The 25162-nt window shown below is 44.6% G+C and overlaps 1 protein-coding gene and 1 long non-coding RNA gene across 2 annotated transcripts in view; one reads left to right on the top strand and one right to left on the bottom strand.

Annotated features, from left to right (window-relative positions):
* ASXL1 (ASXL transcriptional regulator 1) overlaps positions 1 to 7703 on the bottom strand; it is a 61084-nt gene extending 53381 nt beyond the window's left edge. The window contains exons 1-3 of the mRNA XM_067012392.1: positions 7613 to 7703; positions 1894 to 1976; positions 940 to 942 (exon numbers count right to left, since the gene is read on the bottom strand). Coding sequence (XP_066868493.1) covers positions 940 to 942; positions 1894 to 1976; positions 7613 to 7669 — 143 coding nt within the window. The 5' untranslated portion in view covers positions 7670 to 7703. The remainder of the gene's footprint in view (positions 1 to 939; positions 943 to 1893; positions 1977 to 7612) is intronic.
* Positions 7704 to 17752: 10049 nt separating this feature from the next.
* Positions 17753 to 20934, top strand: LOC136792529 (uncharacterized). The gene is made up of 3 exons (XR_010836448.1): positions 17753 to 17819; positions 18863 to 18952; positions 20697 to 20934. It is a non-coding gene; the product is annotated as an uncharacterized lncRNA (long non-coding RNA).
* Positions 20935 to 25162: the final 4228 nt, after the last annotated feature.

Raw genomic sequence — 25162 nt, 5'->3', positions numbered from 1 at the left:
CCTGCATATCATGCTCAGAAACTGCCACATAACATTTTCAACACAAAAACCACAGAATCACTGGTGCTGTCCCAAGAAAATAAGCACACTTTTTTTTTTCCAGTTAACATTTTCTACTAAACACACAACAGGAACAGTATTTCATTTGCTTCTTCTCAGTTGGAAAGGGGGAAAGATGTGTTTGTTTTATTTTATATCTACCCAGGAGCAATAATTTAAATTTGAATTATAAAAAGTCAAATGGATTTAGTACCCAATAATGCTCAAACATTAAACCAAAAAAAGATATAGCATATTAAGTTATATCATGGTCTCTGCTACAACAGTAGGTCACAAAACAATGACAACTCATGTGAGTTAGCGACTACTTACTAAATCTTAAAATAGAAAAGCTGTCAAAAATACCGACAAATGTCCATTATTAATATTAACTGAGTTTGGCGCTAGCATGTTAGTGCTAGGGTTCACCTGTGCACCTTCTCTTCCCTCTCCCCAGCATGTTAAATAAATATAAATATATCAAGTAAAGCCTCTCAGCATTTTTCAGAGTTAGAGGCCCTAATTTATGCAGAGTGTTAAAAATAAATTCTGAGTCTAAAAAAGCCATTTAAAAAAACCCTATTACTTATTCGGCTTTGGAACACACTGGATGCTAAGAAAAAAAATTTTTTTTCACCAAGAACCAATCTCTAAAAGAAACCTTGTGCAAAATCTGGAGTATCAAGTGGGTGTGCTAATGTCTCTGCTACAGTGGGGAAAGGCATGCTGGCAGAGTCTTTCTTGAAACAGCGTGACTCCTACACACTATACCTCTGTCTACAAATCACAGAGCTGCTCACTCATCACGAGCCACCATGACTACTTCATAATTCCTGTAAGAGCTAGAAGCAGAAACAAGTTAGGTTCTCAACTCCATCTGTCCCAAAGGGACTAATTTACCTTCTATAGGCACAGTGGTCCAACAGCAGTGCAGACAGCAGCATGATGGGAAATAGCCCATAAAAACAAAACAAAACAAAACAATTATAACACTACACAGTGCATAGGTAGTATTTAAATGAATGTTTCTAGACAATCCTGATCTTCCCTCCCCACAAAACGTCAGCTAGAGAATGTTTGAACTGACAACTGGAAAGTGAGGATCTTTTGATCCTAAAAGATCAATTTCAAGCAGCTAAAGCTTAACCAGCAAAATATATGCTGTCTGTTCTGAATCCCAAGAAGGAACTGTGTTGTGTTCTCCTCTTTCATTTTAATTTTAAAAAAGGTTGGGGTGAGGAGAGAAAGGATTCAGGACAGGCACTGATTTTTGTTTGTGCCTGCAATTCTTTCCGTGTTTCCAATTTGTTGCTTCTCTAGGAAAAATATATCATAGGATAAGAAAATCAAGGTCACCTCCAAATTCAGTATGCTCATATCATGAATGCCGAGAAGCAGTAGGGGGAAAAAAAGCCAGTGGGTTTTATGGTGATTACACCACCCTTCTTTGATCCTAAAACAAAGGACTTCAAAGATATGGTATAGAGAGAAGGGAAGTTTTAGACACGATGGAGCCTATCAGTCTGTCCCTTCTGTATCACTGAAACTTGCAAAACAGAGTACAGGAGAAAATGTGCTGACTCCTTACACAAAAAACAAGCTCCATGTCGAAATTTATGGGAAAACAAGGATAGGGAAAGCCACTGCACCTCTGATGAAAACAAATGAATGTTGAGCCACTCCCACCTTCCACCCAGAGGACACACAACATGGGAGATACTTCCATACCACCACCAGATGTGTGTGTGTGTGTACACATATATGCACATGAGGACTTTCTCATATCACTGCCTGAGTGCAGGAAGACACGTGTCCTATGAAACCCTCACATTAAACAACAAGAGCCATACAAACCTCATTTCCTTTAGTCCTTCTGCCTCTATGACCTGCAGAATCTGTTTTGGTGTCATTGGAGCGTCTGAGTAGTTTTCTAGTACCTGAAGAGACATAAGTGTTCTGATTTCAGTGTGCAACTTCCATTTACATCCATCACTATATAACATGGGCTACCGTTCTGCTACAAGGTACCGCTGCTGTCAATTTAGTCTTTCCACAGACAAAATTACTTCCGAAACCAAATTACACATATATCTAGCTAGTTGCTGAAAGTGACTGCAATTAGATGAAATATTCTAATTCTCAATTCTGAAAGCACACAACCTCTTAGCATACATGTTATGATACGTGGGGCCTTAGCAACCTTGATTACCGCTTAACTTGATGCTGGTAATACTGCTAAACCACAGAACACATAGTTTTCTACACAATAAATTATAAGACAGAAATGCATGCAGATTTTCTTTCCCAAGGAACTTTGATTAGTACCCATATTTTAAAATCTTTTTTTTTGGGGGGGGGCACACTTGCAGGATCTTAGTTCCCCAAACAGGGACTGAACCTGTGCCCCTGGCAGTGAAAGCACAGAGTCCTAACCACCGGACCACCAGGGAATTCCCAGTACCCATATATTTTAAATGATGGCTTTTGTGCCACCGGGTTGTGAAATTCTGTTGTTAACTGCCACAGTACATCTTGCCATTTGGCAACATGATGCTGTGATCCTATATGATTGGTGCAAGCAAACAATGAGAAATGGAACATCCCACTTATGTTAGCGACATCTATATCTAAGTCCTGGCAGTAAGTTCATAGTGAGCAACCAGAGCCCTCTCACTTGAAGAAGCTGAGTTGTTTTAGAAACGTTAATCTTCTCAGGGAGGAAAAAAGAGAGGCTGTCAATATCTCTGTATCATCTCTACCAGTGCAGCTGCTGAGGTTACTCCAAACCACACCAACATTTTGCAGTCATTTAACAACCGTAACAATGAAGTACTGTACTGCTCTGTCACAAGTAAAATGTACAGCCAGAAGCCTGACATGACTACTGCGAAGGTTCTCTCTGTGGAAGAACATGAACCCTGAGCACTAAAGGAAGTCAAGTTTTGGAGGAGTAGCTGCTGAAATAAAACCTCTGTCTACCATGGTCCCATTCTTAGCCTCTCTTTGTTCAGTTTTTACATTCTCCTTGGGTGTCATTATCATCTCTCACAGTTTCAACTACTACCAAAATTCTGATAACTCCCAAATCTCTACCTCTAGCCTGGACTGCGGACTGCTCCCCAAGCTTCAGACTCCAAATACTCAGTTCTGTACTGGACGTCCCACACGCTCACCTACTCTAATTCATCCCCCGCTTCTAACATTCCTCTCACTGGTCGGCAGCCTGTCTCATCACCTAACTCAGAAACCCAGGCATCACCCCTCACTCTCACCTGTCTCCCAGTTCCCACAACCAGTGTCTGACCCGACCTGACACAACAGCCTTTTCGCTAATACCCCTGCAGCCAGCTCTGCTTTCCTCAAATTCATTTGTACTCCGCTGCCATCCTTCATTCAACAAATACGTAAAATACTCACTTTGTGCTAGGGACAATTCTAAAAATTCACCAGTAAAAAAAGACCAAATCCCCGTTTTTGCAGAACTTACCCTGCTATAGCCCCAGTCAGTCCAACAAAATAAACCTGCCCTCATCACTTTCCCACTTTAAAGTCCTTCAACAGCAACCTAATTATATACAGCAAAAGCTGAAGCTTCCAGAGAGACCACTAGTCCACTGGCAAAGCACAGGCTTTATAACCAGACAGACCTGGTTCTAAGGAATTCAAATTCTGGTCTTCTAAACTTGGGCAAGTTACCTACCCACCCTAAGCCTAGGTTCCTAGGTTTGTGAAGGAAGGATACTGAGATCTCCCTGTCAGAGTTGTTGTTAGAGATTAGAGATAATGTACTGAGTGTCTACAGTGCCTGGCACAAAGTAGGTGTGTGCTGGCCTGGTGTACAAGGCCCTCACAATCTGATCTCTGCCTGTCTCTCCACAAACTTTATGTTCCAATAACTATGTGTAGTTCTACCCAGTTCCCACACTCTCCACCCTGCACATAAACACACACACTCCTATTTTTTGTTACCAGCTCCTGCTTACATCCTCTGTGACAGGCCTAACTCCTACTCACCCTTCAAGATTCAGCTCAGAAAGCACCTTCCTCCAGGAAGCCTTCTCTGCTCTCTGCCAGACAGTTCAATGTCTCTTTTCAGTGCCCCATAGTTGCACAACACTGATAATTTATCTTCCAAAGCAGGACACTTGAGTAAAAGGAGGAGCTATTCATAATTACGCTTAGACAATAAGCAGGAACCAGGATGTCTATTACCATTTATACATCTATGATGGCACTTACCATGCTTGTAATGAAATTCTATTCACCTGTCTGCACCTTCTCCATCTCCAGAAAAACCATAAGCTCCTCAAGGCCAAACCTTATCCATCTTTGTATTCCAAGAACCTAAGTGCCAAGTTAAGCAGTGTTGACTTGAACAAACCCACAATACAAGCTACTAATGTTCACTGCCACAGATATAACTTCTTTGATACTAATTGTGAGCTAAGCTAGTGAATTTCTGTATGGTTAATTTTTTTTTTAAAGAAGCATGACTGAAAAATTAGCTACCAATTATTTAAACAGCAGTCAGGAAGAGCCTGAGAATCTAAGAGAGAGGAAACAAAATCTCTAAAGGGAAGTTACATCAAAAGATACAAAGTTTTCACTTTTATTAAAACTGTACATGCCTCTGGCTTTCAGTATAAGAACAATTCAGCAGTGTTCTATCCCTAGTCTGTCTTTCTAAAGCATATTTAAAAAAAAAAGTATCTCTTCTCCAACTTCAAAGGGAAAAAAATGTTTGATGTAAGAATGGTCAGTCATGAATCAAAGTGAAAGATAAAGCATGCAATGAAGAGTTTCTCAAAGCCAGGGAGAATCCATTTAAGGGCATTCAATCTAAAGGGAAATCCACTCAGCTATTTCTCCCAAACAAATTGTTCCTAACAAGTAGGAGGATTTATACCCACCCAACCCCCTAAAGTCTACCTCCTACATCTAGGAAAAACAAGAGTACAAAATGTTTGAAAGAAGAATATCTACTTCTCAACAACATAATTAACAGCTGCAAAAATCAACCTCCTGGGGCTTACTACACTACTGAAATTGTCCAGAAGTCTCTTCTTTCCTACCAAAATAGTTTTAAAAAGGTTCCTGGTATCACTTTAGCCACCAATGTGAGCAAGGTCGGGAACAATATGAAACTGCCCCCAAGCCAGTGCATCTGATCGCCACTGCAAGCACTCCAAATTCACCTGTCCAAAGAGTAATTAGATCTAATCTACTGCCCTACCATTAGAGCTCACTGGAGTCAAGCTTTTCTCTAGCCAGTGTAAGCGCTCACAAACTCTCCAGCACTTGGTTACAATTTTTTTCCCCCAAATGAGGAGAGAACTCTAAAAGTTCCCCCTCGCTCACCAACTAGTCCCATCCAAAGGGACAGAAAATTCTAAACAAAAAAAAAAACAATAAGACAGGCAAAACTACACACCATATTCCCACAAGTCATCTTTCATGTGTTTAAGAGCACCACAGGTAATTCCAAGTAGGACTTACTATTTTTGAATGAAGAACCATAGAAGTAAAAGAAGAGAAAGAACTTACTGGGATAATAATCTACCATGAGTTGAGCCAATGATAAAACAGAAATAGCAACCTAGATACTGGAGTGCAGATCACAGTAAATTCAAGAACCTAAAGAGGCTTAAGAGTGGACCCCAAATTCCTAGAGACTTTCAACTAGGAAGAGCCAACAAAGCTTTGAGATGAGCAGACTTTAGAATTCTGTCAAGACATAAATAACACAGGATTTAAAGGTACTTTCACCTACCTCTAACAAGTAAAACTCTGGCAAGCAAATTTCCTTTTGGTGCCCAGAGTCATAAACACCTGCAGAACAGAAACTCAGAGGAGAATTTCAATGAACAGACTCAACCTCCAGGAGAAAGAGAGCATGTCCTTTTGGCTCTCCTCTACTCTCCTTCAGGCCTAAATTTGTCTCCAGGTAAAGCAACAATGGAGAAATCCTCAAACTACCAAGAGATCCTGAAAGCTAACCAAAGCTTCCAAATCTGACTGAACCTGAAAAAAGTATTTAGAATCTTCAAATTAGAATCTTCAAATTTCATATGCCAAACCAAAACAAATTAACTGAAGCACGAAACTTCAGCATACAAACTAATTGCTACTTCTGTTTCTTGGGCAACAAATGCCTGGGGAAGATGATCAGGTACACCATCTTAATTTCCCCTATAAACCAAACAGTGTTCGTTCTTTTAAGTCAATAACTGCGTTTTACAGGCTCCAAGAATGAAAAAAGTGTAACAAAGATTTGTAAAAACCTCCAACACATATTTGTCTTTTTTTGCGCAACACCTTTGAGGCAGGAACCCTACTTCCCAATAAAATGAAAGATTAGAAGGTTGAGCTTCATTCATCATTAAAAGTGAATTACAGCAATTACATATAAACTACAGGGTGTCAAGAGACAAGTATACTATCTGCACTATAACCCTGCTTTGTGACAGTTATGAGGAAGTGACATCTCTGAGACAAGCATAACCTGCTACTATTGTCATCAGCAAGATTTTATAAGAACATGTCTCAAAGTGTCTTAGCTTTGTGGGTGCAAATCCAAAAGGAAGATATTTCACTTGCAAGTCCTGTGACACTTTGAGAACAGAAAATTCACAACCCCCTTTACCAGGCAGCTTCAAACACTCAAATTACTCTCTCCTTTGCTAAGTCCTCAGTGAGCATTATCTTCAGAGACACTTGGTCTTTGCCCAACACTTCATGTATACATACACCAGGACACTAAGGAATAGAGAACACACGCATACATTCTTTGCAAAGTGTAGTCAGTTCTCTGCAGAGTGCCTATTTCCAGTCTACTTGTGAAGTCCGGTCAGCAGAACCTCAGAAGTGTGGTACGTGGGCCACCTGCTTTACAACCAACCCGAGAAGCTGGTTAAAATAAAGATATTCAAGCTCTACTCCAGAATCTCAGACTCAGTAGGTCTTAAGTAGGGCCCTAGGTTGAGCATTCCTAACAACCTCCCCAGGTGTCCCCACAGGACCCTAAAGTTTGAGAACCAAGGCTAAGGGTTCAAGCTGGGAGTGAGCATTTGCTTTCCTCCACACACCTGGTTTAGATTGCGAAAGCTCAAAATGCCACTCGCGTCCTTGAAACTGGGGGCTCTTTCCAACCCCTGGAGTCAAACGCACCACCCCATTGCCCACCAGGAAGCGAGGGAGGAGCTTCCGACCCTTCCCGGAAACCTAACTCCCCCGAGTGCATAAACGAAGCTTCCCCAGACCCCCCAGAAGCTGCCAAATAGTGGGGGAGGGGAGGCGGGGGCCCCGCCGCCCGGAGAGGGAGGAGCCGGCCTGCCAGCTCGACCCCTCCGCAGGAATTTAGAGGGGGGGACGAGCAAAAAAGGCGCCACCTCCGACCCGGCGGGGGACCTCTCCCCACCCAACGCCTTGGGGGATTGTCCCTTTCCAGCAGGAAGGGTGGCCCGCCCCCTCCTACAGTGGGCAGGGCTTCGCCCCTCCCCCTCCCAGTGGGGGGTGCTCGGCGAGCCAACCCCCCCACGCCCCCCATCGAGGCCCCCTCGGCGGCCCGCCTCACCAGGCGCGCGGCCTCTGCCCACGTGCGCTCCTTCTTCCTCTTCTGTTTGTCCTTCATCCTCCTCCTCCCCGGCGGCGGCGACGGCGGCGGCGGCGGCGGCGGCTCCACGCGGGACCTCCGGGCGGGGCGGGCGGCGGCGCGGAGCTGGGGCGGCGGCGGCGGCGGCGGGGGGCGCGTGGCGGCGGCGGCGGCGCGCGAGAACTCGGGTGCGGCCGGGGAGAGGGGGCGGGCGCGCGGGGACCGGTTGGCGCTAGACCCGGCGCGAGGGCGGCGGTGGGGGAGGGGTGGCGGCTCCACGCGCCCGCGCTGCGTCAGTTGCCCGCGGCGGCGGCAGCAGCGGCGAAGGAGAAGGAGGTAGCCCCGCGATCGCTAAGGAATGCGGCGGCTCCGCATAACCACGGGGTCAGAGGTCACGGCTCCGGCCTCCGCTTTCCCGCTCTGCTGCGAGGCCAAGACCGGACTGGCGGCGGGGCGGGAAGGGGAGACGCGGCTTTCCCTTCGGCGCCCGGGTGTGTGCGTGTCTGCCGTGGGTGTGTGTGAGTGTGTGTGAAGAGTGAGGAGGGGGAGTGTGGGGTTTTTTTTTTTTGAACAAAAACAAACCGAAAGGGCGGCTGGGAGTCGTAGTCCCGGCTGCCTCTCTGGCCTCCCCCGCTCCGGAAGAATATGGCTGAGTGAAACTCTTGGACCACACTTCCCAGCGTGCCCCGCGGCCCGTCTTTTCCGCCCTCCCTTCCTCTGCCCAGCGCAGAGCTCGGTAAGGAAGGGGGCCGGACAGTCGTTCGGGAAAGGGGCTGGGCGGAGTCTCGCGAGGTGCGGGAACTGGCTGGGGGCCCGAGGCATTCTGGGAGGCGATGCTGGGAAGGGGCGGTGGCCCTGTGCCCCACTACCCTGAGCTGTGTTTAACCCTTTCGGCGTTTCTCGCCTTGGGGCCGCCACGCGGGTAAAGGCGGGGGATCGAGAACTGGTAGCTCGACTTCCAGCGCCCACTTTGTGCCTCTCTCCGCCTGAGCGGTTTTCACTGACACTTCTTGTAGGTAACAAGAGACAGGACTTTCCCTTTTGGTCCTCCCCTAAATGACTCACTGCCTCATAATAATGAGACAAAAAGATACTAATACCAGTAAAACGGTTATTTCACGATTGATGAACCTAGACAGTTCCCCATTTCCTCCTGTGCTTTCATGCCGCTATGTGTTTGCAGAAGCTGTATTTGCAGAAGCTGCACACGCAGCCTACAGCGTTTCATGCCACCTGGTGAACTTGGTGATACGATTACGGGTTGTGTGAAGAACTTGGACTTTGGGGACATACTTACCAGAATGCACCTGAGGCCTTTTTTAGAGGCAATACCCTGAAGGGAATACAGAACCTGGAGTCAAACGGACCTAGACCGGAATCCTGGCTAAGCCACTCCATGGCTATCAGCCTAATACCTCACAGCATTATTGAGATTAAAATCAACATAAAACACCTGGCCGGTTGGAAGAGGGTGTGAAGGGGGACCATGACATTAGGTCTATATAATTTGGCTCCTGACGTAAAGCAAGTGTTTAATAATTGGTACCAGCTGAGGGGCAATGGGCACTGTATTACCCTCTCTTGAGCCTTGGTTGCAGAGCATGAAATGAAATGATGTTCAGAGTACCCAACACATAGGTTTTCTGTGCCTATTTGTTGAATCAGTCAACGTCCAGAAACATTCCTAGAATCAGTCCTAAACTGGACAGTGGCCAGTTCTTTAAAATTAGGGATGAAGGGTCAATGGCCACATTTGAAAGTTATCCCAGGGTGAGGAAGCACACCCTCCACTCCCTGGTGTTAGCACAGTGCTTAGGGAAGATCAACACGTGCTGCCAAAGCCTAACATCACGGAGTTCAGTGCTCCTGCTTCTAATGCTCGTCACACAGAAGACTTTCACGTCCAATAAACAAAACACTGCAAAGTGAATAGACTGTAGAAGGTGAAATAGGCATGTTTTAAAATCTTCTGTCCCCTTCTAACTTCACCCCAATAGGGGGAAAGGAAGAACCTCACCTCCACGACCAAAAACTTGTTTGACCTGATTTTTCACAAAGGGGTGGTGGTGGTGGTGGTTTAATCTACAGCAGACACAGCGACCTCTGACAAGTCATTTGGCTTGTTTCAAATGTTTTCTTCTTGAGTAGCTTCACCTCCCTCTGACCTCCAAGGAGTCACTAGAGAAGATTCATTCTAAAATTTACATGTTTAGTACAGGCACTGTGGTTGGCAGAATAACATCCTCCTCGCCCCCCCCCCAAAAATGAAAACTATGCCCTAGTCCCTGGAACCTGTGAATATGTTACATGCCATGGCAAAAGCGACATTGCAGATGGAATTAAGGACCATAAAATAGGGAGATTATCCTGGATTATCAGGATGGACCCAGTGTAATCACATGGACCCTTAAAAAGCAGATGAGGAATGCAAAAGAGATGCTTTGGAGAGAAGAGGCAGAAGAAGAATCAGATTCGAAGCTTGAGAAGAACTCAACCCACTGTTGATGAAGGGGCCATGCGCCAGGGAATGTAGGCAGCCTTTAGAAGCTGAGAACAAGCCGTGTCAGCAAGTACTGGGACCTCAGTCCTGCGGCCTCATGGGACTGAGCTTTCACAAGCTGACTGAGCTTGGAAGCAGGTTCTCCCCACCCCAACCCCGGAATCTGCAGAGCTGTGTTGAGCTCCTCTCAACCCCATCTGCTAACACCTTGATTTTAGCCATATCCGAGAACCAGCTGAGCCACACAGTCCAGATTTCTGACCCATAGAAAGTGTGAGAAAGAAGGTTTTAAGCTACTAAATCTGGTAACTTTTTACAGTAGCAAAAGAAAGCTAATGCAGGCAGGCACCATGGAAACACCTTTTAAGTTTTTCAGCCAATTCTACCTGGCTGTCAGTTGGGTCAAGCCATGGGGGAATACAGATGGGAATGTTTCAAGGTCTCTGCCCTTGCAGAATCAAACGGAAACTAATGACAACATCATAGTTAAGTGTGAAAAGAGTATGTTCAGAGGACTATACAAGATGTGTGTTAGAAAATTGGCTTTAGTCACTAAACCTTAAATAGCTGTCATTTTTAAAGTTAATGACACTCATGAGTGTATTCTCTTGTCGCAAGCACCAAAAACAAACCTATACATTTTTTTGGTGGGTGTTTTTCTGTTTTTAATCACAGTGCTTTTATTACAAAATTTCTTTGAAGTCAACACAGGTGCAACAGGGCAGTATAAGATAAACGGGACTGATATCCAACCCTGCCCTGTTTGGGGGTGAGTCACTGTTTTCAAACTGCACAGTTATGAGCAAAGCACACACTCAGGAATCTGAATAACAAACACACCACCAGCAGACCCAAGCATTCCCCAAAGGACACATATACCCCTGGAACCTCACTATGAGATAATGCATTGCCACTGGCTTTGGACTTCAGCAGGCCTGAGTTTGAACCTTCTTGCAGTCATTCTCCAGCTGTGTGGTCTTGGTCAAGTTATGAAAACTCCCATTGACTCAGAGCCATCAATTTAGACAATGGGGTACATAAACTCAAAGGGTGGAATTGGGATTAAATGGGACCTTTGTAAAACACCTTGAACACAGTAGACTCACTAAAGGCCAGCTCTCTTTGCCACTGAGAAGGTTTAGAGTCTGAAGTGTAAGAAGTGCCTCATTTTTATACTTCAGTGAACCCTGAAACAGTTTGCCACACTAACGAATGTTCTCTCCCAGTGACTCTGTCCCCATTTTCAAATGAAGTTGAGGTTCAGAGAGGTCAAATTACCTCCCTCAGGTCCCAGTGAGATCACATCTGCTAAACTTCCAGCATAAACTGATGATCCACAAATGTGCACCTCTCCTGGTACCTCCCACATTTCATTTCCTTGTATGATTTCTGGTCTAATGTCTGTGCTCTTGTTAGCATCTTCTTGGGGTCATCATCACACCCCCAACATCTGGCACAGTCTTGGCACATGGTAGGCACTCAATCTGGATGACCTCACTCAATAATTTCTTTATTGGACAAAGTCCCTAACTACTAATTTCCCATGGAATGAGCCCTATCCAGTATTTGGAACCTGCCGAGGCAGAATTGGTAAACAGTGAGGCAGGATTCACCCAAACAGACCTATGCAAGTTGTAAAGATGCTTAGGGATGGAGACTTCTTCACCTCACTGTGGTCGTTAGGCACAGAATCTGCCCACATGATGGGCAGCCCTAACTCAGCTTACCTGCCACTCACCATCACTTAAATCCATTCCTGTTTTTCAGTCTCCCACGAGGCTGAAAAAGTGTTTAAATCCCATTTTACACCACCAAAATGTTAATAATGGTTACTTCTGGTTTGTGGGACTACAGCCAATTTGGGGGGAGGGTGTTTCCTACAAAGTATTACATTTTTTTAATTGAAAAAAATTATTTTTCAGCTAAACCACAAAACAAAGCGTTTAGATTAAGGTGGCAGATATAATGTTTTTCACTTCTTTACACTTGTCTGTAGTTTCCAAATCTTCTAGAATGAGTATGTGCTACGCATACTCATTTGAGTATGATGAAAAAAATACAGTTTTTAATGCTTAACAGTGTAAGAACACCTTTAATAATACTTCTTTTCATTCTACTTAAAAATATTTGTGGGATCCCCTCCCAAATGGCCTCAAAGGATGACCTGAGCTAGTTTTTACTAAAAGTATAGATAATAACAGCCCTCTGCCTGATTCTTTAAGGTTTTCAGGTGGAGATTTCAGGACCCCACTAAGGAGCCCATCCCAATTTTCAATCTCTCTTAATGCCAGAGAGATGTACTCATCTACCATAAATCTTTCTCGTCTCAATTGAAGACATTTCCTCTATTCCTTCTCTGTGAAGAAGGAAAATAAACTTTAAAGTGCATTTAAACACCAAAATTTTAAGTGGTGCTAATTTGATGAAATTGGGTTGTTTCTTCATTTTCAATTTTTTGTACTGAAAACATTAACTTACACACTGCCTCAAATGGCTTTTGTTCCCCCTCCTCTTTAATGATTGCTAATAACTGAATGTGAAGTTGAGGGTTTGGATAAATGGCTTTCACAGGCTTTAACTCTTGAATATCACAACCCACCACGTGAGCTGAGTAAGAAAAGGAGCTTTCCCCAAGATCGCACAATTAGTTGTTGTTGGAGTCGAGATTTAAACTTAAAACTCCTCATTCCAAATTTCTTCTAAGGCACTTTGTTAGCCAGCCTCCAAAATGCACCCCCCCAACCCCCGCCATGATTCCCTGCCCTGATATTCATATCCTTTTTAGTCCCCTCCCACTTTGAATAGGGCTGAACTATGGAAGCAATAGGATATTTTGCAAATGACCATGTGTGGCTTCTGGGGCTAGGTCATAAAAGACACTGCAACTTCTGCTTTGTTCTCTTAGATCACAGGCTCTGGGGGAGGCCAGGCACCCTGTCGTGAGGACACTCAAGAAGCCATATGGAGAGGTGACGTCTACCCAGCCAGTAGCCCCAGACAAGCTTTCAAATGACTTCAGCCCTGGCTAACATCTTGAGAGATCAACCTCATAAGAGATCCAGAGCCAGAATCACCCATATATGCCGCTCCTGGGAACTGTGTGAGATAATGTTTATTGTTTTAAGTCCCTAAGTTCTCAGGTAATCTGTTACACAGCACTAGACAAATGAGAAAGACAGTGCCTCCCTTCTGCTTAGTTTGTACATTCTGTGAAAGCTGCTGAAAATCAAGGGACCCTCTTTCTGGAAAAACTTTACTTACACCTATTTATACAAAAGTCTTTATAGCATTTCAGGGTGTGCCCAGACCCTCTGAAGCCAATATAGTAATGCTAGTAACAGCAGTACTCCCCCTTTTCTCAAAGGCTCAGAGAAATAAAACCACTTGTCCCAACTTGTGGAGCTACTATATGCCAGAGCCAGGATTGAAACCCAAGTAACCTAACTTTGCACATACCTCAAACTCTTTGCCACCTTGCTCCTATGATTCCGGAGCCCTAGGTTCAGAACCACTGCTCTAAGCTAAGTAATCCCATCCCTTCTCTAACTTCTGTACCCTTCCCCTTCAATTACAGAAGTTGCATTTCTCTAACCCAATTTTAATTGCAGTTCCTAAGTTATCCATTGCGTTCTGGTTCCCACCAAAGAGACAAAGTCAAGGTCACTAACTCTGAGGGCGCCCTGGTCTAACGGGATCACAGACATGGAAACAAATAACTATACACATTCTTAAGACCCACCATCAATTTTGGACAAGGATGAAGTAACAAACGCCCAGGAGGGCAGACTTCACAGATCTGGTGATTCCCTGGTTCTTGAAGGCCCAGAGGAAAAAGGAGTGGCTCAGGGGAGTTCTAGGTAGAAGTGACAGTGAGTATGATGGGGGAAGGGGGTGGCAGCCTCCACGTGTGTGTGAAAGTACAAGTGTGTTCATTTGGGGAAGGGTCAGCAGTCCAGTGGGGCAGGAGGACCCAAGGGCAGAAAGGTGGGCTGGGGCCTAGTAGGGGCATAAGGGAGGGACAGGAGGTAGATTCCCAGGCTGAGGAGTTTTGATTGCCTCCTGTAACTACCAGGAATCAACAGAACTCTGATTTGAACTCAGATACTGGCTCTTACCCAACCCTGTGGTCCCAGACCCAACAGCACAGGGCCTGACACAGAGCAGATTCTCTTTGTTTGCTGAATGGATACGTTCAAGCAGGACTGGGTGCTAACACTGGTCTGCAGTGGAGGGGGAGCAAGACGGGTGCAGAGTCCCCCCAGACTCCTCCTTGAATACTTCTTCGTCAAGGCTTTCTCTGCTGCCCTATACTCACTAAGTCCTTTACACTCCCATAGCATCCAAAGCTTCCTTCAAAATGTAATGAGGAAAAATATAATTCACTCTTGACATTAATAATGACTTCTTCAATGTCTGCTCCCCAGTTAGACTGTCAGCCAGATAAGGTCAGGGACTGTCGGCCTATTTACCATCCTGCCCTCTGTCCTAGAAGAGAGGCTCTTCTATCCCAGAAAACAGTAGTACAACATGGGGCACCTTCTTTAATTGGCACTGATAAGTTAGTACTGATACAAGCCCTGTGCTGAGCCCTGGGGACTAACAGTCCAATTAGACACAGTTCCCACATCATACAGATGGATTTCAAGTGATGGCAAGTCAATGTGGGAGGTGCCCTAGTGATAGAAACCTGGGATGCTCCTGGAGCTGAGGGAAGGGGATATCTCAAAGCTGACCCTAGAGAATAAATTATTTCCCAAATCAACAATTATAGCTACTCTGGGTGCAAAATAAACATTTAAAAATTAATGACTAGATACAGAGAACAGACTGGTGGTTGTCAGAGGCAGGGGTGTGGACAGGATGGGTAAAGGTGGTCAAAGGTACCAACTTCCAGTTATGAAATAAGTCCTGGGGATGTAATGTACAGCATGGTGACTGTAGTTAATAATACCGTATTGCATATTTGAAAGTTGCTAAGAGAATAGATCTTAAAAGTTCTCATCACAAGAAAAATAATATACAACTCCATATGGTGATAGATGTTAACTAGACTTATTGTGGTGATCATTTTACAATATACACAAATACAGAATCAATATGTTATACACCCTAAACTAATATAATGTTATATGTCAATTATATCTCAATTTTTAAAAATGAATAACTTTCTTATATACTAAGAAAGTCACATTCACAAAAACAACAACAACAAAACCTACACCATGTGGAAATAAAGTTAATATAAAATCACACATCTTATATGAAGAAAACTATAAACTCCACCAAACAGCATAAAGTCTTGGACCAATAAAGAGCACAGCTTGCCTCAGGCTGGAAGACCCTATAACATGTAGATATTCATTATCTCAAAATTAGCCTATCCAGTAAATGTCATCCCAATCAAGATCCCAGTGAGATTTTATTGTCAAAGTGATCCTAAAATTCAACTGGAAAAATAGATGCATCGTTTTCATAACAAAAAGAATGAACATTTACTGACAACTTGCCATGTGCCAGACTCTGGCCCAAGGACTTGCTATGCATCATTTCATCACACCTTCACAAAAACACTGTAAGGTAGATACGGTTACTATTAACTTTAGACAGATGAGGAAGCAGAGGTTCAGAGAGAAAAAAATAACTTGCCCAAGATTACACAGCTAACAGGTGGCTGACCTGGGATAATAGCTCAGGCTGGGGCTTCCTTGATGGCGCAGTGGTTGGGAGTCCGCCTGCCGATGCGGGGAGCGCAGGTTCGTGCCCCGGTCCAGGAGGATCCCGTGTGCTGCAGAGCGGCTGGGCCCGTGGGCCAGGGCCGCTGGGCCTGCGTGTCCAGAGCCTGTGCTCCGCAACGGGAGAGACCACAGCAGTGAGAGGCCCGCGTACCGCAAAAAAAAAAAAAAAAAAGCTCAGGCTGGCTGAACGAACCCTAACTCCGAATTTAACCACTCCGCCATACTGCCAAAAGAAGTTTGAAGATTAATGAGTTGGGACTTGTTCTACCAGATATTAAAATGCATTAGGTAGGTACACCAACTAAAACAGTACAGTTTTGACAAAGGAACTGACAGACCTATTAAACTGAACAGAGTACAGAAATAGAGCCAAGTGTATAAGGAGAACGGGACCACTGGGTAGCCATTTGGAGAAAAATTAAGTTGGAGCTCCATCTCCCTCCCTAAATCTAAATTCCACCTCTTAGATCAAAGATGTACATGTGATAAAAGAAACAATAAAAGCATTGGAAGAAAAAAACAAGGGAATGTTTTAATAATCCTGGAACTGGAAGACTTTCTAAGCATGTTATAAAAGTTTTTTAAAAATCCATCCAGTAAAATCAAGTCAAGATTTGACTTTTTAAAATTAAAACTTCGTATGTGGCAATAAAATACCACACACAAGGTTAAAGACAACCAATGAAGTGGACGAAGATACCTCATGACAGAGAGTTAAGATTCCTAATAAACAGGGACTTCCTTGGTGGCACAGTGGTTAAGACTCTGTGCTCCCAGTGCAGGGAGCCTGGGTTCAATCCCTGACCAGGGAACTAGATCCCACACGCGTGCCACAACTAAGGAGCCAGCGAGCTGCAACTAAGGAGCCTGCCTGCCTCAACTAAGACATGGTGCAACCAACCAAATAAATAAATATATTTTTAAAAAAGCTTCCTAATAAACAGAGTTTTAAAAAGTCAATAGGAAACACCTGAATTGGAAAAATAGTCAAATAACAGTGGCCTAAAAAGGCAATTAACAAAAGAAGAATCACAAACGGAAATAAATACTTGAAAATATTTTCCACCTCATTAGTAATCCTGGAACTACAGATAGAAACAAGACTGAGATACCATTTTTCTATAGAATTGAAAATTTTCAGACTGGCAAAGGTTAAAAAGATTGGCAGAACCTAGTGTTAACAAGGATATAGGGAAATGGGCATAATTTATGCACTGCCGGCGGGAGTGCAAATTCATATAGGCATTTGGGGAGGCAGTTTACCGATATGGGACAAAATTATAATGGGAAAACCCTTTGATCTCGTAATTCATTTATAGTGAGTTATCCCAGGAAGGAAATTAAACAAGTGAACAATGATCTATATATAAGGTTTCTTTATACAGTATTGTATAAAACAAAATAATCTGAAAATGACTTCAATGACTATCTATAGCGTTAAATAAATTCTGGTATTCCATACAATAGATTACTAGGAAGCCATTTAGAATAATAATATAAATCCATATTTATTAACTGGACATACGTCCATAACATATTATTGAGTGAAAACAGGACAGGTGTGTACTATGGACCCATTTATATTATGAAGGTCGAACTAAAAGAGTTTGCATAAAGAGATATCTAAAAAACTGGCTATCAGCTATAAGAAATAGAATTTCCAGTGATTTGTAATTACTTCTTTAAGTGTTTTTGTATTGTTTGAATGTTTTACCATCAGAATATATAATTTTAATAATCAGAATATTCAATAAAGCTTGCTATATCTTGATTTTGAAATAGCACTTAACACTTATTATACAACCTAGGAAATTTATATTATCACATTTATCATATATCAACATATACAACTCTACAAGGAAGGTATTATTCATTCATTTTACAGGAAGGGACACAATCCAAGGCTCAGAAAGGTTAAGCAACTTGCAATGGAAGTATCAGGATTTGAACACAGGTCTGGCTGACACAAGAGCACTTTCCATAATGCTGCACTGTTACTAATAATTAATACTGCTATTAATATTTAATAATATATGCCTCTTATTGTATGCCTATTAAGTGCCAGATCCTTGATGGATGTTTTCTTTAATCCTTCCAGCAACTCTTGAGAGCAGCAGGGTGGGTATTAACCCTCCTACCAAGGTGCAATAGCTTGCTTCGGGTAATAAGTGCTAACTCAGGTTTATCTAGCTCCAAAACCTCCCTGCTCCGTTTTGCCACATTTCCCGCTGATCTGGTAGAATACTGTCTTCACCTTGAGACATTGTTTGCCCTGAGGTCTTTGCTCTTCTACATGTGCTTACATCTCCATCTTGTAGCTCTTTGGATAGATTATAGTGCTTAAATAGAGATTATGTATTTGACCATCATGCAAATGTTTACTTTTACCATGCAGTATTTAAACAAGAATGTCTGTGAAGTCTTAGTTTATCTGCTAATTTTATCACTCGGCTCAGAAGCCTTGGGGTTTCCCTGGGCGGACTAAAACCAAGGCAGCCAGGCTCCTACACAGTCTAGCCCAGAGTGCCCTGGGCTCCCTCCATTCATACTCCTGACCACACCCCTCCTGGATTTTTCAACATAAAAGCCCCAGCATCCAGCAGCAGGACTGGCCCAAAGTGGCATTCAGTAGATGCCAGCTGAAGGGAGGAAAAAAGAAAACTCTACCATGAGAGACAAAGATTTCAACCAGGCAACTCGAAAGGGGCCTTGGAGGCTGAGTGAAATTTAATTGAGCGGAGATGAGGGTAGGCTTAGATGAAGGCAACATGCTCGCAAAGTCACCTGGAGACCCACCTCCATGCAGCGCTGTCCAGCTTTACAAAGTGCTTTCATATAATAATCATAACAGCTACTGTTGACAGAATGCTCGCCACATGCCAGGAGCCAGGTGCTTTACACATCTGCTTTCTTATTCATGTATTTTATTTGTTATGATTATTATTGTCTTTATGATTAATATTTACTTTCTGTCTCTCTCCACTACCTCCATACAAGCTCTAGGGGAGCAGGGATTTTCCTCCTGTTGTGTTCAAAACAGTCCTTACTACTGAATAGGTTACTGAATCCTCCACAGAGCTCCACAAGGTAAGGAGGACTTTTCATCCCCACTTTACAGTGAGCAACCTGAGGCTTAGAGGGGACAAGTGACTTTTTCAAAGGTAGAGATCCAACAAGAGGACAAGACTAAAAGTACATCCATGGTCTCTCTCTCTCTCTCTCTCTCTCTCTCTCTCTCTCTCTCTCTCTCTCATTACCGCTGCAACAGCCTGGATTCAGAAATGTCCATTTCTGGCCTTGACGTTGGGAGCCACCACCTGCCTGCTCCTTACTTGACTAATAATGATAACCACTCACTGAGCAACACTGACCACTGAGTACTTGCTACAGGCCAGGCACTGTTCCCAGTGCTTCACACATTTTGACTCAGAGCAACTTAGGAAGTACTTGCTATGATGCCTTTCTGGTAGTTGAGGAATCCAGCAGTCTGGGTCCAGTGCCCACACGTTTCACCACTGCCCACGCTGCCTTCGTAAGGTGGCAAAGCAGGAGTCAGAGCAGTCGGGGAGGGCTGGGATTTCCGGAGCACTTACTAAGGCCAAGGCCACTCGGCCTGGCCTGTTAGCCATGCTCTCCTGTATTCTTTTCACGTTCTCTTTTCAACCTCACAATCACCCTGTGAAGTTACAGATGAGGAAATGGGGAGTTCTGAGACCCTAAGAGCACCAGACAGGTGAGAGAGAGAGTAGACTAGTGGGTTGCCTAGGGCTGTGTGGTTGGGAGGAAATGGGAAGTGGCAGTGAATGGGTACTTTGGGGGGTGATGAAAATGTTTTAAAATTGGTAGTGGCGATGATTGCACAGCTAGGTGAATATACTAAAAGGCAATGAATTATACACTTTAATGGGCAAATTGTGTGGTAGGTGAATTATATCTTAATAAAGCCTTTTATCTTAAAAGCGGGCGGGGGGGGGCACATGGAAGGAAGTGGCAGAGGTGGAATTGTCACCAGCTTCAGATCAAAAACTTTGGAGCTACTGTTGCCTCTTCTTCTTCTCTCACCTCTCACATACAGTTATCAACAATCATCATGCATCTTAAGACATGTCACCACTTCTGTCCGCCGCTCCTGCTGCCTGGTCCTAGCCACCACCTCCCCTCGCAACCGCCGCACCCCTTCCAGGCGGCCTCCTTCCTCTCCCCTTGCTTCCTCTTTTCTGTTCTCCACAGAGCAGCCAGAGGGATCCTTTTAAGCATTCCTGTCGGATTTCCCTCTCTTGCTCTCCACCTCTTTTGCTTAAAAGCCTCCAATGGTCCAAAAATAAAATTCACTTTACAATTCAGCCTTGGTCTCTCACCACCTGTCGAACGCCACTGCCTACTAGCCACACTTTGCTGTCCCCAAACACAACCCCACCTCCAGGCCTCTGCCCTGTGGTTCCATTTCCCTGGAATACTCTTCCTCCCAGGACCAGATACCTACACGCTTGCTCCCGTTTCACTCAGGCCTCTGCTCGAATAGAACCTGTCACCACTGCAGAGAAGCCCCGGCCGACTTCCCACCCTCCCACCCTAACCCAGCCACCACCCCCAGCTCTTCACTCTCTAAGCCCTACCCTGCCTTGCTGTCCTTCAGGGCATCTCTGACCACCCGACAGTCCATTATATTTTGTTAACCATCTGTCTTCCCCACTAGAATGTGCCACCCCTGGGAGCGGGGGCTTCATCCTGGATCCCGAGGACTAGTACAATGCCCACAACATAGTAGGTACTCAAAAAAAATGAAGAAAGGAAATTGGTGCTAAAGCCCTGGCTCTTCTCACTGCCCCAGGACAACCAAGCAAAGAAGACAGATCACTGCGTTGAACACACCCCTCACGGAAATCTGCGCACCCCCCCCCCCAGCCCCGAAGCACGCTCTGAGCACCGGATCTGAGCCACTGATCACTCTGAATCTTATTTGTGAATGACGATACCTTCCTACCAGAATGGGAGCTCCGGAAGCCCTGAGCCATATGTAGCCCATGACATCTGGCACACAGTTTGAACAGCATTATGTAAATCTTTTGTTCACCGGCCAAAGAAGATAAATTTCAAAACCAATGGCAGAAGTTTAATTTCTCTGTTCCTAAACGTAGCAAAGGAACCACCTTCCATTCTGCTACCCTGAAAAATGCCTCAGCCTCATTCCTAGGGAACCAAGCCACAGTCAACCCTTGGAATGCCTTGGGTTCTGAGCTGTGCCAGGGAAAGCTCCTTGCAGAATGGAATTTGCCAAGAGAGCCCAGAAAACCTGTGTGAACAGCAGGCAAACTTAAAGCAGCACTTAGTGAAATTGCTTCCTGTTATCTCAGAGAGAAATAGTAGCATGAGAGGCTGGCTTAAGGAGAAAATGCTGGAGTGCAATAAATAGGGCTGGGCGTCACCCCCGCCCCAGACAAACACCCCCCAAATCCTCCGAGGGCTGCTCCTCTATCTACAGGCTGTGCCTTGGAGTTGAACCCCTTCTCACTCTGTACTCCCAGCACTCCAGGCCTCGCGTTCCCCAGCATGAGCCCCATGTCTCGTTCATGCTGTTGCCTTCATCTGGCATGTCCTTCCCTCCTCTCAGGCGGGTGAAAACCTAACCAATATTCAGGAGCACCGCTCAAATAATGTGGCCTCCTCTGTGAAGCCTTCCTCCACCTCTCCTGTCCTATCACTCCTTCCTCTCACAGAAAACACTCTGTCCTGAGCTGTGGGTGTCAGCACAGAAAACACTCTCACAGAAAACACTCTGTCCTGAGCTGTGGGTGTCAGCACCGACCCAACTAGCTGACCCATCTAAGTGTCAAACCTAAGAAGACAACAGGACATGCCCTCAGGGAGCTTATTGTCTAGTGGGGGAGACCAACGCAAAGAAATACATACATCGCAAGTTGGGGAAAGGGCTAAGCAGGAAGCACAGTTTATTTAGTGAGAGACACCACACAGCCATGGTTGGGGAAGGCTTCTTGGAAGAGATGACATTAAACTGGCACCTGATCAATGAGCACAAGTGAGTCAAGCAGAGTGTAGAGAGATTTCCAGAGAGAGGGCACAGCACATGTGAAGGTGTCACGGCATGAAAGCGCTTGGCATAACCCAGAACCAAAAGGAGGCCCGGGAAAGCAGCGGAAGAGAGGAGGCTGGCCTTCTCGGAGGTCCTAACCACTCTGGATGGTGTTTTTGTCTCTCCCCGCCTCAGAAGGGATGGAGAGCATTTCACTCCTCTCTGTCTCCAGTGCAGAGCAAGACACCTGGCACTCAACAAGCACTCAGCAAGTTCCTGGCGGCTGCACTGTCCCCAGCCATGCGGATGAGCCCCCTCTCTCTCTGCCCGTTGCCCCGCCCCAAAAGCCAGTCCCCAGTCACCTTGCCTAACCGAAGCACCCGGGGACGGTTTACCACAGGCTGCTGATAGAAACAGAGGATGAAACAGGAGCAGCTGTGAGAGCTACAGTTACGTCCTTGATAAATGCCACCGACAGCCCAGTTGGCAGATGTGACCACCGCATAGTCCTTGGAGACCAGATTCTCAGGGTAAAATTCAATCAGATGGCAACTCTAGTACAAAAGGACCTGCCAAAATCACGCACCCCGAGACAAAATACCAGTGTGAAGTTCAAAACAGTTTCCAAGGTCAACTGTTTTTATTCACAGTACTTCTGATGATGAAATGTATGGGTTTTTTTCCTCCACCCGATATTTAAGTCTCTGATTCTCCAGACACCAAGTGGGTGTCCTACAGTTCAATTCAGTACTGACACTAACTCCCAGTATTTCAGGACTCGGTCCCACAAGACTGCCCCCACTTCAGATGCTAGTCCAAAGTCCCAGGTTGCCACTTGTACCTCTGACCAGCCAGCTGTAACTGTCGAGGGTTTCCACAGTCCTGTCCTCAGGTTAAATAATTACTAGAATGAACGGCTCACGGAACTCAGGAAAGCACTGTAGCTACTCTTACCCGTTTACTATAAAGGATGCAGCTCAGGAACATCCAAATGGTAGAAATGCATAGTGCAAGGTTGGGGGAAGAGCGCGGAGCCGCCTTGCCCTTTTCGGGCATGCCATCCTCCCAGCACCTTCGTGCGTTCGCCAACCTGGAAGCACTCCAAACCCCCATCATTTAGGGGCTTTTATGGAGGTTCCATTAGGTAGGCACGATTGATTGAATCATTGACTATTGGTGATTAACTCAATCTACAGTTCCTCGCCCCTCCCCGGAGATCAGAAGGGGTGCTGAAAGTTCCGACACTAATCACATGATCGGTTCCTCTGGCAACGAGCCTCCATCCTGAAGTTATCCATGGGTCACTTTATTAGCATAAGCTCAGGTATGGTTGAAAGGGGCTTGTTAGGAATACCAAAAGATACTCTTATCACTCAGGAAATTTCAAGAGTTGTAGAAGTTTTGGGGGGATAAAGACCCTATATATTTCTTACTACATCACACAAGGTTTGAGCAGTTTCTTGATTTTTTTTTTGTTTTAAACAACCCGGAAGATGAGAAGACAACTTGGTGAGTCAGCAAGAATTTCCAAGTTGCCCAGCAACTCTGCCCTGTACCTCCCCTCACATTTAGCCCCTGACCCACCCAGATTTCTGCCACTTTCAAGAACACACTCATAATTCTTCAAATCACACTCTGAACCCTTGCTTTCTGGCTAATGAGTTTTGATCTGTTCTCAACCAATAATTATACAAGCTAAGCTAATCTAACTCATTTTGGAAAGAAAGGGGGCTATAGGGACATTACACATAGTTTGAGGCCATCTTATGAAGAGTTAAGAATCATTTGCCTAATCACATAGGCCACCGTCTTCTGTGTGCTCTTTACATTTCTTGTTGGTACATATATTTTTAAAGTCCTCTACCAAATTCTATTCTATAGTTCTCCATGCTTCCCCCTAGTGAGGGTAAAAAAGGACTGCAGATAACTTCCTGTGAAATTCTACTTGTCTGTTACACGAGGCCTTCACAAACGCAGTTCCCTCTTTAAACAAATTCCCTTCCTTACTTTCTTGTCCAGATAACTCCTTGTCCTCTGAATCTCACTTTATGCCATTTCTCCAGAAAGCCCTTCCCTTCTTTACTCGCCCAATCCAAATGAGGCCCCTATTTATTACTCTCTCATAATGTCTTATAATATCACCTCACGGCATTTGTCATTATTTGTAATTCTACTTTTGTGTGCATTAGGTTACCGTTTACCCTGCCTCCCTCCCCATTAAGGCACAAGCTCCATGCAGGCAGGGACCATGCTGCTCATATCTCTATATCCAGTGCCCAGAACAGCATGGCACATAGTATTTGTTAAGTGATTAGCAGCTTTTCTATAGAGGCCTGGGGTTTTCTAAACATAATATGCCCAGTACTAGCTTCTAGTTGCTTAGGATACAAATTGTTCATGGAGTCTTCTGAACACAGGGTCCTGTCACAGCAATAACCATATTTTATTATTTTTATTATTTTTTGGCCATACCACGCGGCTTGTGGGCTCTTAGTTCCCCGACCAGGGATTGAACCCGGACCACGGCAGTGAAAGCGTGGAGTCCTAATCACTGGACGGCCAGGGAATTCCTAATAACCACATTTTAAAATGTCTGCTCTCATCCACATACTTGAGTACTTGTTGCTTTAAATGTAATGCTAATCCTCCACAATGGCCCTGCCAGGTGGGGATTATTGGCCCTATTTTACAGACAAGGACCCCAAGGTTTAGAGAGGTAAACTACGTTCCTCATAGTCACACAACTAGTAAGCAGAGGTACAACCAGGATTCAAGCCCAGCTCAGAGTCCACAGTCTGAGCTCCTTCGACTGAGTCCCCACTCGGTACATGACCCACAGGGGGACACGCCAGCAGGCCTGAGCATATGAGAAACCATAAGACCAACAAGTGGCCCACTTCTGGTATTTTCTTTCTTGATGGTAAATAACATGAAATATTTCTGTGTTTAAAAAAGATATATATTTTAAAGTATAATATGTAATAAATTTAAAGAAACATAAAAAACAAAACACAGAAATTAAAAGAAATTTCATGCCTGTCTCAGGAACCTTCATGGGAAAACACGAGAAGCACTCGTCACTCTTTCTTCATTTCATGTCGGTTTACCTCACTGCTATATTTTTTAAATGCCAACATTCCAACTCAATCTTCATTTTCCATTCCCACCCTCCTTTCACTAGAAAAATTCAAATGTTTAAAGAAATTAGCAGTGTGTCAGCCACAGGCAAGTCATTTTCAAAGACGTTAGTCATTTATGAGGACACC

This window comes from Kogia breviceps, chromosome 14, assembly GCF_026419965.1.
Source record: "Kogia breviceps isolate mKogBre1 chromosome 14, mKogBre1 haplotype 1, whole genome shotgun sequence".
In the NCBI taxonomy this organism is placed as follows: Eukaryota; Metazoa; Chordata; class Mammalia; order Artiodactyla; family Physeteridae; genus Kogia; species Kogia breviceps.
This window is presented reverse-complemented; position numbering and strand designations above follow the sequence as displayed.